Source organism: Conger conger, chromosome 5, assembly GCF_963514075.1.
Source record: "Conger conger chromosome 5, fConCon1.1, whole genome shotgun sequence".
Classification (NCBI taxonomy): domain Eukaryota; kingdom Metazoa; phylum Chordata; class Actinopteri; order Anguilliformes; family Congridae; genus Conger; species Conger conger.
The window spans coordinates 29,605,795-29,618,126 of NC_083764.1; the positions used below are offsets into that span (position 1 = coordinate 29,605,795).

General features: G+C 40.4%; 2 protein-coding genes across 3 annotated transcripts in view; one reads left to right on the forward strand and one right to left on the reverse strand.

Annotated features, from left to right (window-relative positions):
* Nucleotides 1–935: 935 nt before the first annotated feature.
* Nucleotides 936–6,738, reverse strand: cgrrf1 (cell growth regulator with ring finger domain 1). Its single transcript, XM_061242423.1, has 7 exons — nucleotides 6,602–6,738; nucleotides 5,402–5,538; nucleotides 5,114–5,291; nucleotides 4,288–4,435; nucleotides 4,028–4,135; nucleotides 2,539–2,652; nucleotides 936–2,449 (listed from the first exon to the last, which is right to left on the reverse strand). The coding sequence occupies exons 1-7, from the start codon at nucleotides 6,703–6,705 to the stop codon at nucleotides 2,342–2,344; spliced, it is 897 nt and encodes a 298-aa protein (XP_061098407.1). The 5' UTR covers nucleotides 6,706–6,738; the 3' UTR covers nucleotides 936–2,341.
* Nucleotides 5,252–12,332, forward strand: part of LOC133128707 (syntaxin-binding protein 6-like) — a 61,011-nt gene continuing 53,930 nt past the window's right edge. The window contains exon 1 of one of the 2 annotated variants that reach the window (XM_061242425.1): nucleotides 5,252–5,547. The gene's annotated coding sequence lies outside the window, so the exon portion shown is untranslated. Of the gene's footprint in view, nucleotides 5,548–7,155; nucleotides 7,269–12,332 lie in introns of those variants that run through there. The other variant, XM_061242426.1, reaches the window with a different exon arrangement.

Consider the following 12,332-nt stretch of genomic DNA (forward strand, 5'->3'; position numbering starts at 1 on the left):
TTTTGTATGAGATTCCAGAGACACGCCTTTGCCCCTTTGTTTTGTTGTTTTTGTACTTTTCGACTTGCCGCCTGCCATATCCTATTGTTGTCCTATTGCTTTTTGAATTTTGACCTTGGACTGTTTATTTACTACTCTTGGCTACTCGTTGTGTATTGGATCTACTGGCTTTGACTTCTGAACTGAATAAACCACGTTTCTGATTGTCCCGTGGTCTGCGCTTGGGTCTCTGACTGAACGTAACACTAGTGTTGTAATGCATGTTTTTTTGCACGTCAAACAATAAAAAAACATATGCTGGCTACCCCCCCCCCCAGACACCCCGGTAAAAAGAAAACCTACAACCACCCCTGCTGGATGCTATATTGATTTATGCAACTTCGACAGTCGAAACAAATACTGACATTTGTTCAGTGCAGATAAAGACTTATGATTAATGAAAATGATGATTCCCTGATGAGAGTAGTCCACAGGGCATGAGGGGTCACTGAATAGTTGAAAGTATGAAAATGTGATATAGCTTCACAGTCACCAAATCTCAACCCAATTAAACACCTATTGGAGATTAGCCAGCCATGTTACACACATTACACCACCAACATCAACATACCAAATGAGGGAATATCTTTTGGAGTAGTGCTCCATCCCCCCAGTAGAGATCTGAACAGTTGCAGAATCTATGCCAAGGTGCAATGAAGCTTGTGGTGGCCCAACATCTTTACCAAGACACTTTATGTTGACATTTCCTGTCCATCTGTGCAAGTTCACTGCTATTCAGCAAACGGCTCACACATGTAGACACAGCTTGCAGTCAGCTACACCGTGGCAAAATAATCAGCAGCACAAAATATTGCATTGAAAATGTATGTGATGCAATGGTTCCATGGAACAATGATAACCTTCCTTTTAAATTGTATCTTTTTTCTTGTTTACAATTGTGTGACTCATCTTGATTTATTAATTTTACACAGCATTACTGGGAAAACTAGCTGCAAAGTTAAAGGAAGACTTTTCCTTCTTAAGGAAATTCCCAATAAGACATTCTTAACACAAGACCTGGTTCGCTACTGTATTAAGCAATATGCACAAACAATTACAGGTTGATTGTTGGATTGTATATCTGTACATCGAAAGCAAATAAATCATCTATTGTTCTGTCACCTAAAATATTTTACAGACTAATGGATAGTTTTCCATCCAAAGTTATTAAAACTATTCACAACATATACTACAGAACTATGCGAGACAGAATTTATACATACAGTATGTGAAAATTGGTTTATGCAGAGCAATGTATGCGAAAGTTCAAGTTACCATTCCTACCTGCAGAAAACTGTTTTTCTAAATGTGACCACTGTCTGTGTTAGTTTGAGTTATGTATAGTGCCCTCCATAATGTTTGGGACAATTATGTCTTGATTTATCCGTTATGTCTTTATTTGCCACTAACTTGCCACAATTTCAGATTTGGAATCACACAATTAACATGTGGTTAAAGTACACATTCTCAGATTTTATTAAAGGGTATTTTTTTGGTTTCAACATGTAGAAATGACAGCGGTGTTTATACATAGTACCCCCTTTATTAAAATCTGAAAATGTGCAATTTAACCGCATGATTTTTAAAATTACAAATCTCAAATTGTGGAGTAGAGGGAAATACATAAATGATGGGTCTTTGTCCCAAACATTAGGGCACTGTATGTACATGTGACATTGAGATTTTAGGTATTTTGCCAATGATGTTCTGTAGGAAATTCTATTCCAGATTTCACATGCCTTTTTCAAATGCCTATGATCATCAGGACAACCTGAAATGTGCATATTGTGGCTGCACTGGGATGAAAGAGGGTTTCACATGTAAATATGCAGGACGAATGACTTACTGAATTCACTCGAGATGTCACATACTCTTACAGTGCATAAGCAACAAACAGACTGATTAGTTCGCTAGCTTTCAAGCTGGCTCTGAAAATGAATTTACCTTGCACCTGCATGCTTTTTGAATATGCAAATATTCATATTTTAAAATTGGTTGATCTCAATACATGTTCAGTAAGTTTGTTCTCCAACAAACTAAAATATGACTATAACTTGCTGAGTCCATTCTTCATTGACTTGCAAGCTAATATTTCACCCTTGCCAAATGTCCCACAATCTTTGTGCTAAACTGTTAAAATGGTAAGACGTTATATATTAGCAGTGTTACTTCCATCTCTGCACAGGCTTTGTGAGTGAACCTCACTGTGGGCTTAAACTGTGTCTCTGGTCCGGCTTCACAGTCAAATCCTGACAGCAGCCTTTATTCATCCTCATCCTCATCCTCCTCCTCCTCCTCCTCCTCACCAGCAGGGGGTGGCTGAGACAGGGCAAAGGACTCGAGGACGAAGGCCCGGCACATGGGGCAGTGCTGGACTCGGGCCACACAGTCGTTGCACAGGCAAGTGTGCCTGCAGGGCAGGAGGACATGGTTCACCGAGGCGTTCTGGCACACCACACAGTCCCTGCCCACCCCTGGGGTGCCCTCCCTCTCCCCCACCTCCTCAGACTCTGCACTAGGCTCCATCCCTTCAGTGCCATGCTCCTCCTCCAGGGCAGGGGTGGATTCTGAGAAATCGACGTGTCCCCTGTCTTCTGTGGACATGAATAGCGGCTGTAGGGGAAACAACATTGAGCTCTGAAATATTGATGACTGATGGATAGCAGACCATGAGCACAGGCACAAGCAGCATTTTGACAAGACAGCACACGGCAGACACTCAGCACAAGTCAGAGATGTCCCCTCAGATAAAGCCCTGGTCCGTGTTTCCCGCGTCTCTTAGCGTTTTACGAAGTCTCGAAAGGTATACCTTACTAAAGTTGTTTACTTTTCTAGGTGTGTTCCCTGAACTATCCCTTAGGAGGTTGCTTATGTGCAACGTTACTAGGCCCATTGACCTTTCTAAGATCCATTATTCACTCTACTCAGCAACTGCTTGACTGCGTTATGAGAAAAAATAGTGTTCTTTATGAATAAAACATGGCAGGAATACTTAAGAATATTGCATTCATCACGACTGGTGGCAACTTATTAATAGAATTAAAAACTTACAAACTAAATTATCCAACCGTATATATATAATTTTTGCCTTTATATTATATATATGGTTTGTGGTATCAGATTGTGGTATCACACGTCATCATGCTACGCCACCAGGAATACGCCTTCTTTGGCATATCATGTTTTATTTACATTATTTTAATACCTTTGTCATGGTGCCTTAAATGACTTTGCCAGAAGCACGATCAGATTACTGGTGTAATTCACTATTTTCTCTGATCAGCTGATGTTTTCAATAAAAGCACACCAACAAGCAAAATGCACCAACATGAAAAAAACATAAGCTATAGCGGAAAAAAAAGTAAAAAACTAAGAAAGAAGCGGTCCCACAGCTTCACAGCAAACAAAATGGAGATATTGTTAGAGGACGTGATGTGGAAATTATTTTCTAGTTTTAGGACTACGGTGTCCAACAAAACAAAGAACTATGGTTAAACATCGCTCCAGCCCACAGAGAGTGGGAAATCCTCAGTTTATAAATATAATTTAAAAGGCAATTAGGCAACATGCTCAATAAAGTGCAACATGAATCGTTCATAATGTACACTTTTAGTTTAGTAATATTATTAGCCAACATATTGCTTAACAGATTGAGATGTAACTAAGAGCAACAGCTGATTTAAGACGCTTGCGGTCGTAACAGTGGTGGCTACTAGTGGAGTGAGCTGACAACATCGCTAAAGTATAGCTAAGAGTGGTCTAGACCAACCTTATGAAAGTACGATGTACAGAAGGTATGCTAAGAACGTTTTGGGAAACACGCTGAAACATTAAGGTAGAGCTTAAGGTATAACTTACTAACGACGTAGTGTTAAGAAGGCTTCGGGAAACGCAGCCCTGGTGGATAAACCTATGAAAGCAGTGCACCAACATACAGCAACTGCTTATCAGACAGTGCCAACCAAGACGAAAATGATTGGTATGGTACCTTGAGCTCAAACATATTTCCTTGCGCAGTGAGAAGGTACTGAAACAGGATCCGGGCAGAGAGTCTGTACTTGTTGTCTGGAATGTGGATGACGGTCACGTTTGCCACCTGAAAACCACAAGGTATCCTTGAGCAACATGAGACACTTTCTTCTGAGTCTGACAGCACTCCTAGTGAGACTGATATTGTAGGTTGAGCACCCTCAGCAACCTGCAAAGCTAGAAGTCCCACTTCCTGAGCCCTGCCCCCCTGTGACTTACAATGTCATACACATCTCTGACTTCTTGCTCTGCCAGGGTCAGCAGGGCCACCAGCGGGTAGCATGCACGAGGCATCAATCCAAAATCCAAGACCCCCACATCTGTTGGCATCCGACATATGTGTTCCTCCCCATTCCCCTTCTCAACACTGGAGGTTTGGTTAAAGAAGTAAAGATCTAGGTGGCTTCCTGGACTGAAGCACTGTGGAGCCCAACAGGTGTTATTAATTACAGCATAATTAAAGGTACAATAGGTAATTTCGGATCAAGAGAGGAATTGCAACAACAGACAACCTCAGACCACAAAACTGTGCTTCCCACAGTCTATAAATATAACGTGCAATAGAAATCGTTATTATACGTGTTCTCGGGCACTGTTTTGGAAACAGCCTGGCCTTCATCCAATATAATGCCTTTTTTAAGGCACATGAGTTCAAGGGCACTGAACAATTCAGGCTGAACCATAAAACTGGAGAGCCGCAGAGTCTGCCAATTTTAAATTCAGAAAACAATTCAGATTTAAATCTAGGCAAGCTGAGTTAACTGTGCAATGTAAACAATGTTTAGCTGACCAACTAATCACTGATAGCAATACAATGTGGGAGATTGCACAACTTAGTTACCCTTGCTGAAATATGGGGCATGTGTGTTTAATCACCTGCTTTTTACAGTATGTGCCACCGTAAATAATCAATGACACTTAAAATCCGCAAGACATAGGATTTTTGGCTTAAAATACAGGACAACTTGAGTAATACTGGTATATTGGAAACTGTAACTCCAGTACCAGGATTGGGGACCTAACTGGGAGGACATGAGAAGGATACTGGAAAGTCTGGCAGTGCTGGTATTGGAAGCGCATGGCCTCCTGGAAGACCTGAGGGGTGCTGAGGATCAGGCCATGCTGGTGGGCGTGGAGGACAGTCTGCAAAGCCTGCACACTGCTGCCCCAGTAGCAGCTGAGTACACACCTCTCCAAACAGGCAGGATGCAGAGCCACCCCCTCTGAGACAAGACTGCAGCATTACCACCACTATTAATTTTCGTCACTAGTTATCAGTCTGATGATTTGCATTGAAGGTGAGGAATTGAGAGTGCGATTTCATGCCTCTCACCAGCAACAGTGGAAGGGGTACATCCAATCTGTAAGGAAAATGGATTGGTCTTCTGCACCATCCTCTTCTCCGGAATATTCCAAGAGGAGTCCACGTCCTCAGAGCTCCGCAGAATTACGGGCACATCGAAACCGAACCTTTAAGAGGTAGTAGTAGTACATGTTTGTAATGTTCTGACAACTAAGATTTAGCAATTGATACGCACGGACCACTGTATGCTGAATATCAAATTAATTTGCTAATGTTAGCTATAACAGTACGCCAACAGTGCATCTGCAGCACTACCAATAAGTTAACTAAGCAAGCTAGCTAACTTACCACAGAGCTGCCTTCTAGTATTTGCTAGCTATATATAATTCAGTAAACAAACGGTAACGTAGATTTACCGTGTTCCGAACACCAAGTTAGCTCACGCTGTTCCGAACAGTGCAACTTTCCTGACGAATAAATAAGTAATTACTAGGTTTGTGTGTGTGTGTAAAGTCGAATTCCTTTAGTTTTCATAAAAACTTGGTACGAGTCACGTACGCGATCCGTTTCAGCATACAGTAACAAGGTAGTCGTGCTCCCCTGTGACAGTGTGATGGGGAAGCGGTTTCTAACATGAGACAACGATCTGGGCAGGCTTAACCGACCCAGCCAAAAGCGTTCCTTGTCCAATTGTTCACGCACGTACATATTTAAATCAACGGTCTCAGTTATTAACTAATGATTAACCAGGTAAAGATGTAATTTAAACAGATTTACATTACTGTAGTAGTTGTGCTTCAGATGCTTTTCGGAACATCATGAGCCAAAACACGGTCTTCCGAACAGAGATAAGTAGAGTAGTTATTTGTAATTTTCTCCATAATTATTGCTCAAAGTGTTTTAGTGTGTGGGATAGCCAATAAGCAACCATGATCATAAACCGCATTTGTCAGGAGGAAAAACGGACGTTAAATTCTGGTGGAAGCGGCCGCTTCACCATGTTCTGTTCCTCAACGTTAACGTTAAAGTTTCCGTGTTAGCTAAATACTATACGTTAGCTACATACTAGCTAGAAAGTCAGTAACTTAAAAATCAATTTGATAAATAACTAGCTAGCTAGCCCGTTTAGCTAACTTCCTCTTTGCTACCTTCTCCAGTTGGTATCCTCGTTATAAAAAATAGTAGATGCTAATATGAACACAGTATGTAAATATTGTATGCATAACGTACCAGCCCAGCACCATAGCAGCCGTAATGATAAAACATAAGGACACGACGCTTATATAAAATAGAGGCGAATATTCGTACAACATTACTAAAAACACAGCGGCCATGTCAAATCAGAATGAACGAGATGACGTTTCACCTCCCTCATAGTACGTGCGCGCCAATCGTTATTTCTTTGAGCGCGTTCTCGTTTTCAGAAGGTTCGCAGTTGAGTGTTTCTTGAAGGGGCAGCAACAGTATTACGGAAGCCTTGTATCAAATGACCTCGAGGTGATCTAGTAATGAAAACCCAACCCACGAATGAACAAAAGGCCACATAGTATATTATGAAAACAATACAAATGTAAATGAAAAGCATGGATCCATGTTTTGGCTCTCGATGTTTTCATAAAATGTCATGAGGATTCAACAAGGAGAGTAAGGGAAGAAAATGTAACTGGGAGGAAAGAGCAGGACGATTGTGAAGCAATAACTCACGACAGGCAGTGGTAGACCTGTAGGCTATATAAAGTTTATCACAGCTAAGGCGGGGCGTTGTTCGCGCGGAGGGTCGCAAGCTGTGATGCAAGAATAATTTACAAGAAAGTCGTTCCTGCTGCTGGTAGTGCCGGGAGGTTGTGATGCAAACTCTGGCGTTGTTCTGCCTAACTCGCTAGTTAGCTTGCCGTGGGTGAGCAAATAAGAGTTTATGCCTTTTTGATGTTTATTTGTACCTTCCCATTGTGCAAGCACTGAAAAACTGTCCAACATTAGTGGGATCACGTTGCGTAGATCTACTCATTTTATTATTTGGAGTAGCGCTGCTCTGCTTTTTCCGGTCACCCTTAAAAAAAAGCTAAAAAAGCTGCCTGCTTACGGATACAATCTCTCGCAAATCAAGAACCGCATCGGATAGCCGTCTCGTGTATATAGCTAGAGAAAATAAGGGACTCGCTGTGACAAGATTTTAATGTGCAGTCTACGTTTCTGTAAGTTAAATAAAGAAATAAATACCGTAAAGACCGTGGATATTAACTGTAACATTGAACAATAACTTTTATTTCCTGGAATTTACACCTAGATGTGTTAAACTATTTACAACATAGCACCTTTGGAATCAGACCACTCAATTTTTAGGTGAGCAAAAGTATTGGAACAGAGAGTATTTAAGTAAATGAAAGTAAATAAAAAGTGTGTGCAGTCAAAATCATTATTTTAAAATGCTTATATTATGTCCAAAGATTATGAGGTTACTTGCACATTGATGTTGATTATTTCATACATTTATGTAATGAATTAGATTTATTTCCGAAAAACTATACAAAGGTCGACATTGCCGCCTGGTGGAGTATTTGGTATTGGTGGCTTTGAGACAGCAATCCTTAAATCCCAAATGCGTCTAATTTGCATTGACCAACGTGCGGTGGCCAAAACACTCACCCAGTATGAACATTTATGAAGTGGGCGCTCCCAAGTTCAAAGCCATAACCAAATTACAATATATCATGGTTGAGCTCTGTGAAGCTAGCAAGAATTAGACGTCCTGCACAGATCTTCCGGTCTGAACTTCCTGTGAGTTTTCCTCAGAATAAAAGCTGTGGAGTAACGTTAAATAAAAAGAACATATTTGCCACGTTTATTCGGCACTTATTTACAGAACTACAATTGTTTAAATACATTTCTTATCCAATTTATAAAAATCAGCATGCAACTAGCTTGCTATTTGACTAATTACTATGATGTAGGCCAAGTATGCATTGCTTTACACTGTCAGTACCAGGGGCCTCATTTATAAAACTGTCGAATCCACACTAAATGTTGGCATACGTAGAAAAGAGGAAATATACGCGATTTTGCAATTTATAACACCTTGCGTACGCCTGCCAAGGCGCAATTTCCTTTCATAAATCCCAAAACAACTTTGAATTCCCACAACTCCCACAATTACCCATGAATGGTTAAAGAAACGCCCTTAATTAAAATGGATACCTGTAAGCATAGAAATGTCCGGGCGGTACGGATGGTGCAGTGGGTAGCACTGCCGCCTCACAGCAAGGAGGTCCTGGGTTCGAATCCCTGTCGGCTGGGGCCTTGCTGTGTGGAGTTTGCATGTTCTCCCCGTGTCTGTGTGGGTTTCCTCCCACAGTCCAAAGACATGCAGGTTAGGCCGATTGGAGAGTCTAAACTGCCCATAGGTATGAGTGTGTGAGTGAATGGTGTGTGTGCCCTGCGATGGACTGGCGACCTGTCCAGGTTGTATTCCTGCCTTTTGCCCAATGTATGCTGGGATAGGCTCCAGCCCCCCTGCGACCCTGTTCAGGATAAGCAGGTTAGGATAATGAATGAATGAATGAATAGAAATATCCTTGATAATCCCTATGTAGGCTATGTCTGTGAATGGCAATGTCAGAGCACAAAGCTAAGAAGAGAAAGATAAATGAGAAAAATAATTTGGATGGAATTGATCCACAAAACCAAATTTGTCCTTGTTTAAACGTTTATTTGCTAACCAATAACCAACACTTTTTTCTGAAGCTGAAATTATACATTTTAAGCAATATTGCAATACTCTGTTTAGATTCTAAACTAGCAATCAATCTGTGGCCATTTCAGGGGGTTAAGAATGCAAACACCACAGGGAATTGAAAGCTACAGTACCATAGCCAAATCTGTAGCTGTTGGTTCATTTATGGCTTATTGTATGGCATTTTTTCATCCATGTTTATTTGTTGACGCGCAAATTCAAACTACCAGCAAACTGAACGTAGCTCTCCACTATCTAATAAATAAAGCAATACATTATCATTCGGCTATTTATCCATTGGATATTGAAAGTGAAAATTCCCTGGTTTCAGCAAAAAATGTACCATGTTAATCTCACAACCACGATTGTCCCGCGCCATACAAAATGCATTGGCAAAGTTTACCGTTACATAAAAATATATAAAATTGTATAGACATATACATTTATGTATTTTCATAAATGTAAAATCATTAGACCAGTTGCCCATGGTAAAATAGACTCAGTGTTGTCATATTATATCAGGCAAATATTGCACTCCCAACGGAGTGCTCAACCACGTATGTAAGTTCTTAACAGCAGAATATTTACAAATTTCATGCCAATCTAGTCTGGCAGGCAGAAGGCATAGGGAAAAGGGATAAAAACATGAAGAATTATTATTTTAACCAATGCATTTTAAAAAATGACACGCGATCAACCAGCTTGCCTGGACGCAAACTACAGGGATTTAACGAGCCTACAGACTGCTGTAAATGCAAGGTTACACTGCACGATGTCAATGTAAATGTAAATCTTTAATTTGCCGATTAGGCTATTATCTGACTTACAGTGTTGAAATGTAACTATTAAGATAGCCCAAAATAAAGTTTGAAAATGCAATTCAATTGTTCAGAGATGCTCTTCTGCATACCATTGTTGTAACATACAGTTATTTGCGTTACCGTTACCTTCCTGTCAGCTTTGACCAGTCTGGCCATTCTCCTCTGTCGTCTCTCATTAACAAGGCGTTTCTTGTTGCGTTTTTCCCCATTCTGATGGTTGATGTGAATATTAACTGAAGCCCCTGACCTGTATATACATGATTGTATGCATTGCACTGCTGCCACACAATTGGCAGAATAACAAGGTAAATATGTTCCTGATAAAGTGCTCGGTGAGCGTATTTCTTTATTTCACTACTTTGGCTGCAGAGTTGCTATTTCCCTCTGCCTCCATAATGTGCTTACGCATGGGTCAAAGTTTCCGTAAATGTACGCCAATTTCCACGCCAAGTTTTTTTCTTAAATAAATCCCTTAGAAATCATTATGCTTAGAAAGTGGCGTACGCTCATTTACTTAACAAAGGACCAAATTCCTACAAGAGGGAGGCAGAGACCCTAAATAGATAAGAGGTGAAATTAATAACAAGATAACAGAACTATGGAAAGCAACATAGTACAAAAAATATGACACGCTAAGGAAATAGACCAATACTGACACAGGAAAAGTGCAAAGCATAACAGAACAGACTACTGACAGCAAAGTGGGACCGAAGACAGGAACACCAGACAACAAACAGAAAACCCCAAAAGAGAAAACACTGAGAAAAGCACAGACAGACAGACAAAAGGGAAAAAAACAATGGGCAAAGGGCATGGATGTGACAGGGAGTCCATATATGGGCACAATACATAGTGTTTGAGCGTGTTTGTTGCGGTAATTCCTCTTTTGACCATTAGAAGTCTGAAATTACCTATTGTACCTTTAAGTCAGAGGTCACCAACCCTGGTCCTGGAGAGCTACTGGGTCTGCTGGTTTTCGCTGTTACTCTGCACTTAATGAATCAATTAGAGCAGATGATTACACAGCTAACTCACCTCACCTGGTTACCTGGGTCTCAACAGGGTTTTAAAGGTGAAAACAAAAATCAGCAGACCCAGTAGCTCTCCAGGACCAGGGTTGGTGACCTCTGCTTTAAGTGATTACTATTAAGCAGTGGAGGCTGGTGACTTCCAGAATTGAGGAGGCCATTTTTTTCCGCTTGCTCACTTCACTCGCGATGGAATGTTCCCTGTTCTCTTATCTGTCTTTGTGCTGGCCAAAGGCATACTATTTGGAGTGTAAGCTACAGTCAGAAAGTTCTGGCTGATGAAATTCATTGTGCAGAGCTTAGCCTTGTGCCTTCCTGAAGAAATGACATTGCTGTAAGTCTATGAGCCTGCCTGATAATTAAGCTGAGAAATGACATTTGGATGTAATATAAATGCCAAGTGAACATGTGTAAAAGGCAGGAATTTTAATGATGTAGTTAAAAACAATTTTGTTTAGCTTACATTTTTCATTCTTCTACAGCTTCAACATGTAATCACCAATTTAATCAAGTTTAGCATATAAAAAAGATAAGATAACACTTTCTTTATCATATGTAGTTTTATTCAATATATTTAATATAAAATATGTAAAAATATGGTTCCAGTTGGCTTTATCTAACGTTAACGTTATCCACTAGAGGGCAGCACTCTATTCGTATTTAGAGTGAATTTCCTCACAGAGCAACAATTCAGTAATTTGATATGGAAGATTATTAAATTGACTTGTAATAAAACGAAATGGACTACATTAAAAATAAAACTGTTCAATAAATCCCAAATGGTGTCTAACATGACCTATTGAATGTCATTCTCACTCCCTAGTATCTGGAATCTGCATATCTCCAGCCCAAGATCTCAAATAGCGCCAGAATCTCGCCGACTTCCGAGGTAGTTTTAAGCAAAAGTGTTTGGCCAAATGAGCTATAAACTCCAGGGATGATAGCCAGGGGTGTTGTCTAAATTTCCTGAAAAGCACAAGTTGATGGGCCACTATGGCGAGTGTTTGTTTGACTGAAGTGACTAGCGAATTCTCAAAATGGCTTCTGTGTTGAATAGGAAAGGAAAGGACAGTTGATTCCAAATGAACCAGTAGCATGTGATTGGACGAACAAAATGTCAATCTTTCAGCCCTGGACACAATGCATGGTGAGGCCAGGCCTCCGTTGCCCACCCATTTTCAGTGATCTGGCCAATCACATATTGGCATGAAAAAAAATGCATTACATTGACTTCTATGAAAAGCGAATTTCCTAGGGGAGGCCTGGCCTCCCTTAATACAAACTGATAGGGAAATCTGGCCTGTTGCTTTACAATTGCAATATTGGGTTTTAGCCATGGGAAAATTTAGATTTATGAACAAAACTAAAATAATATGAATATA

What these genes read in the sequence shown, in the direction of transcription:
- cgrrf1 (XM_061242423.1), bottom strand. Translation starts at nt 6,705, where the DNA reads ATGGCCGCTGTGTTTTTAGTAATGTTGTACGAATATTCGCCTCTATTT. An exon ending in CAGCACTGCCAGACTTTCCA is followed by an intron (nt 4,436 to 5,113) that starts GTATCCTTCTCA and finishes CCAAACCTCCAG; the next exon opens with TGTTGAGAAGGGGAATGGGG. An exon ending in CTAGTGCAGAGTCTGAGGAG is followed by an intron (nt 2,450 to 2,538) that starts GTGGGGGAGAGG and finishes CCTGCCCTGCAG; the next exon opens with GCACACTTGCCTGTGCAACG.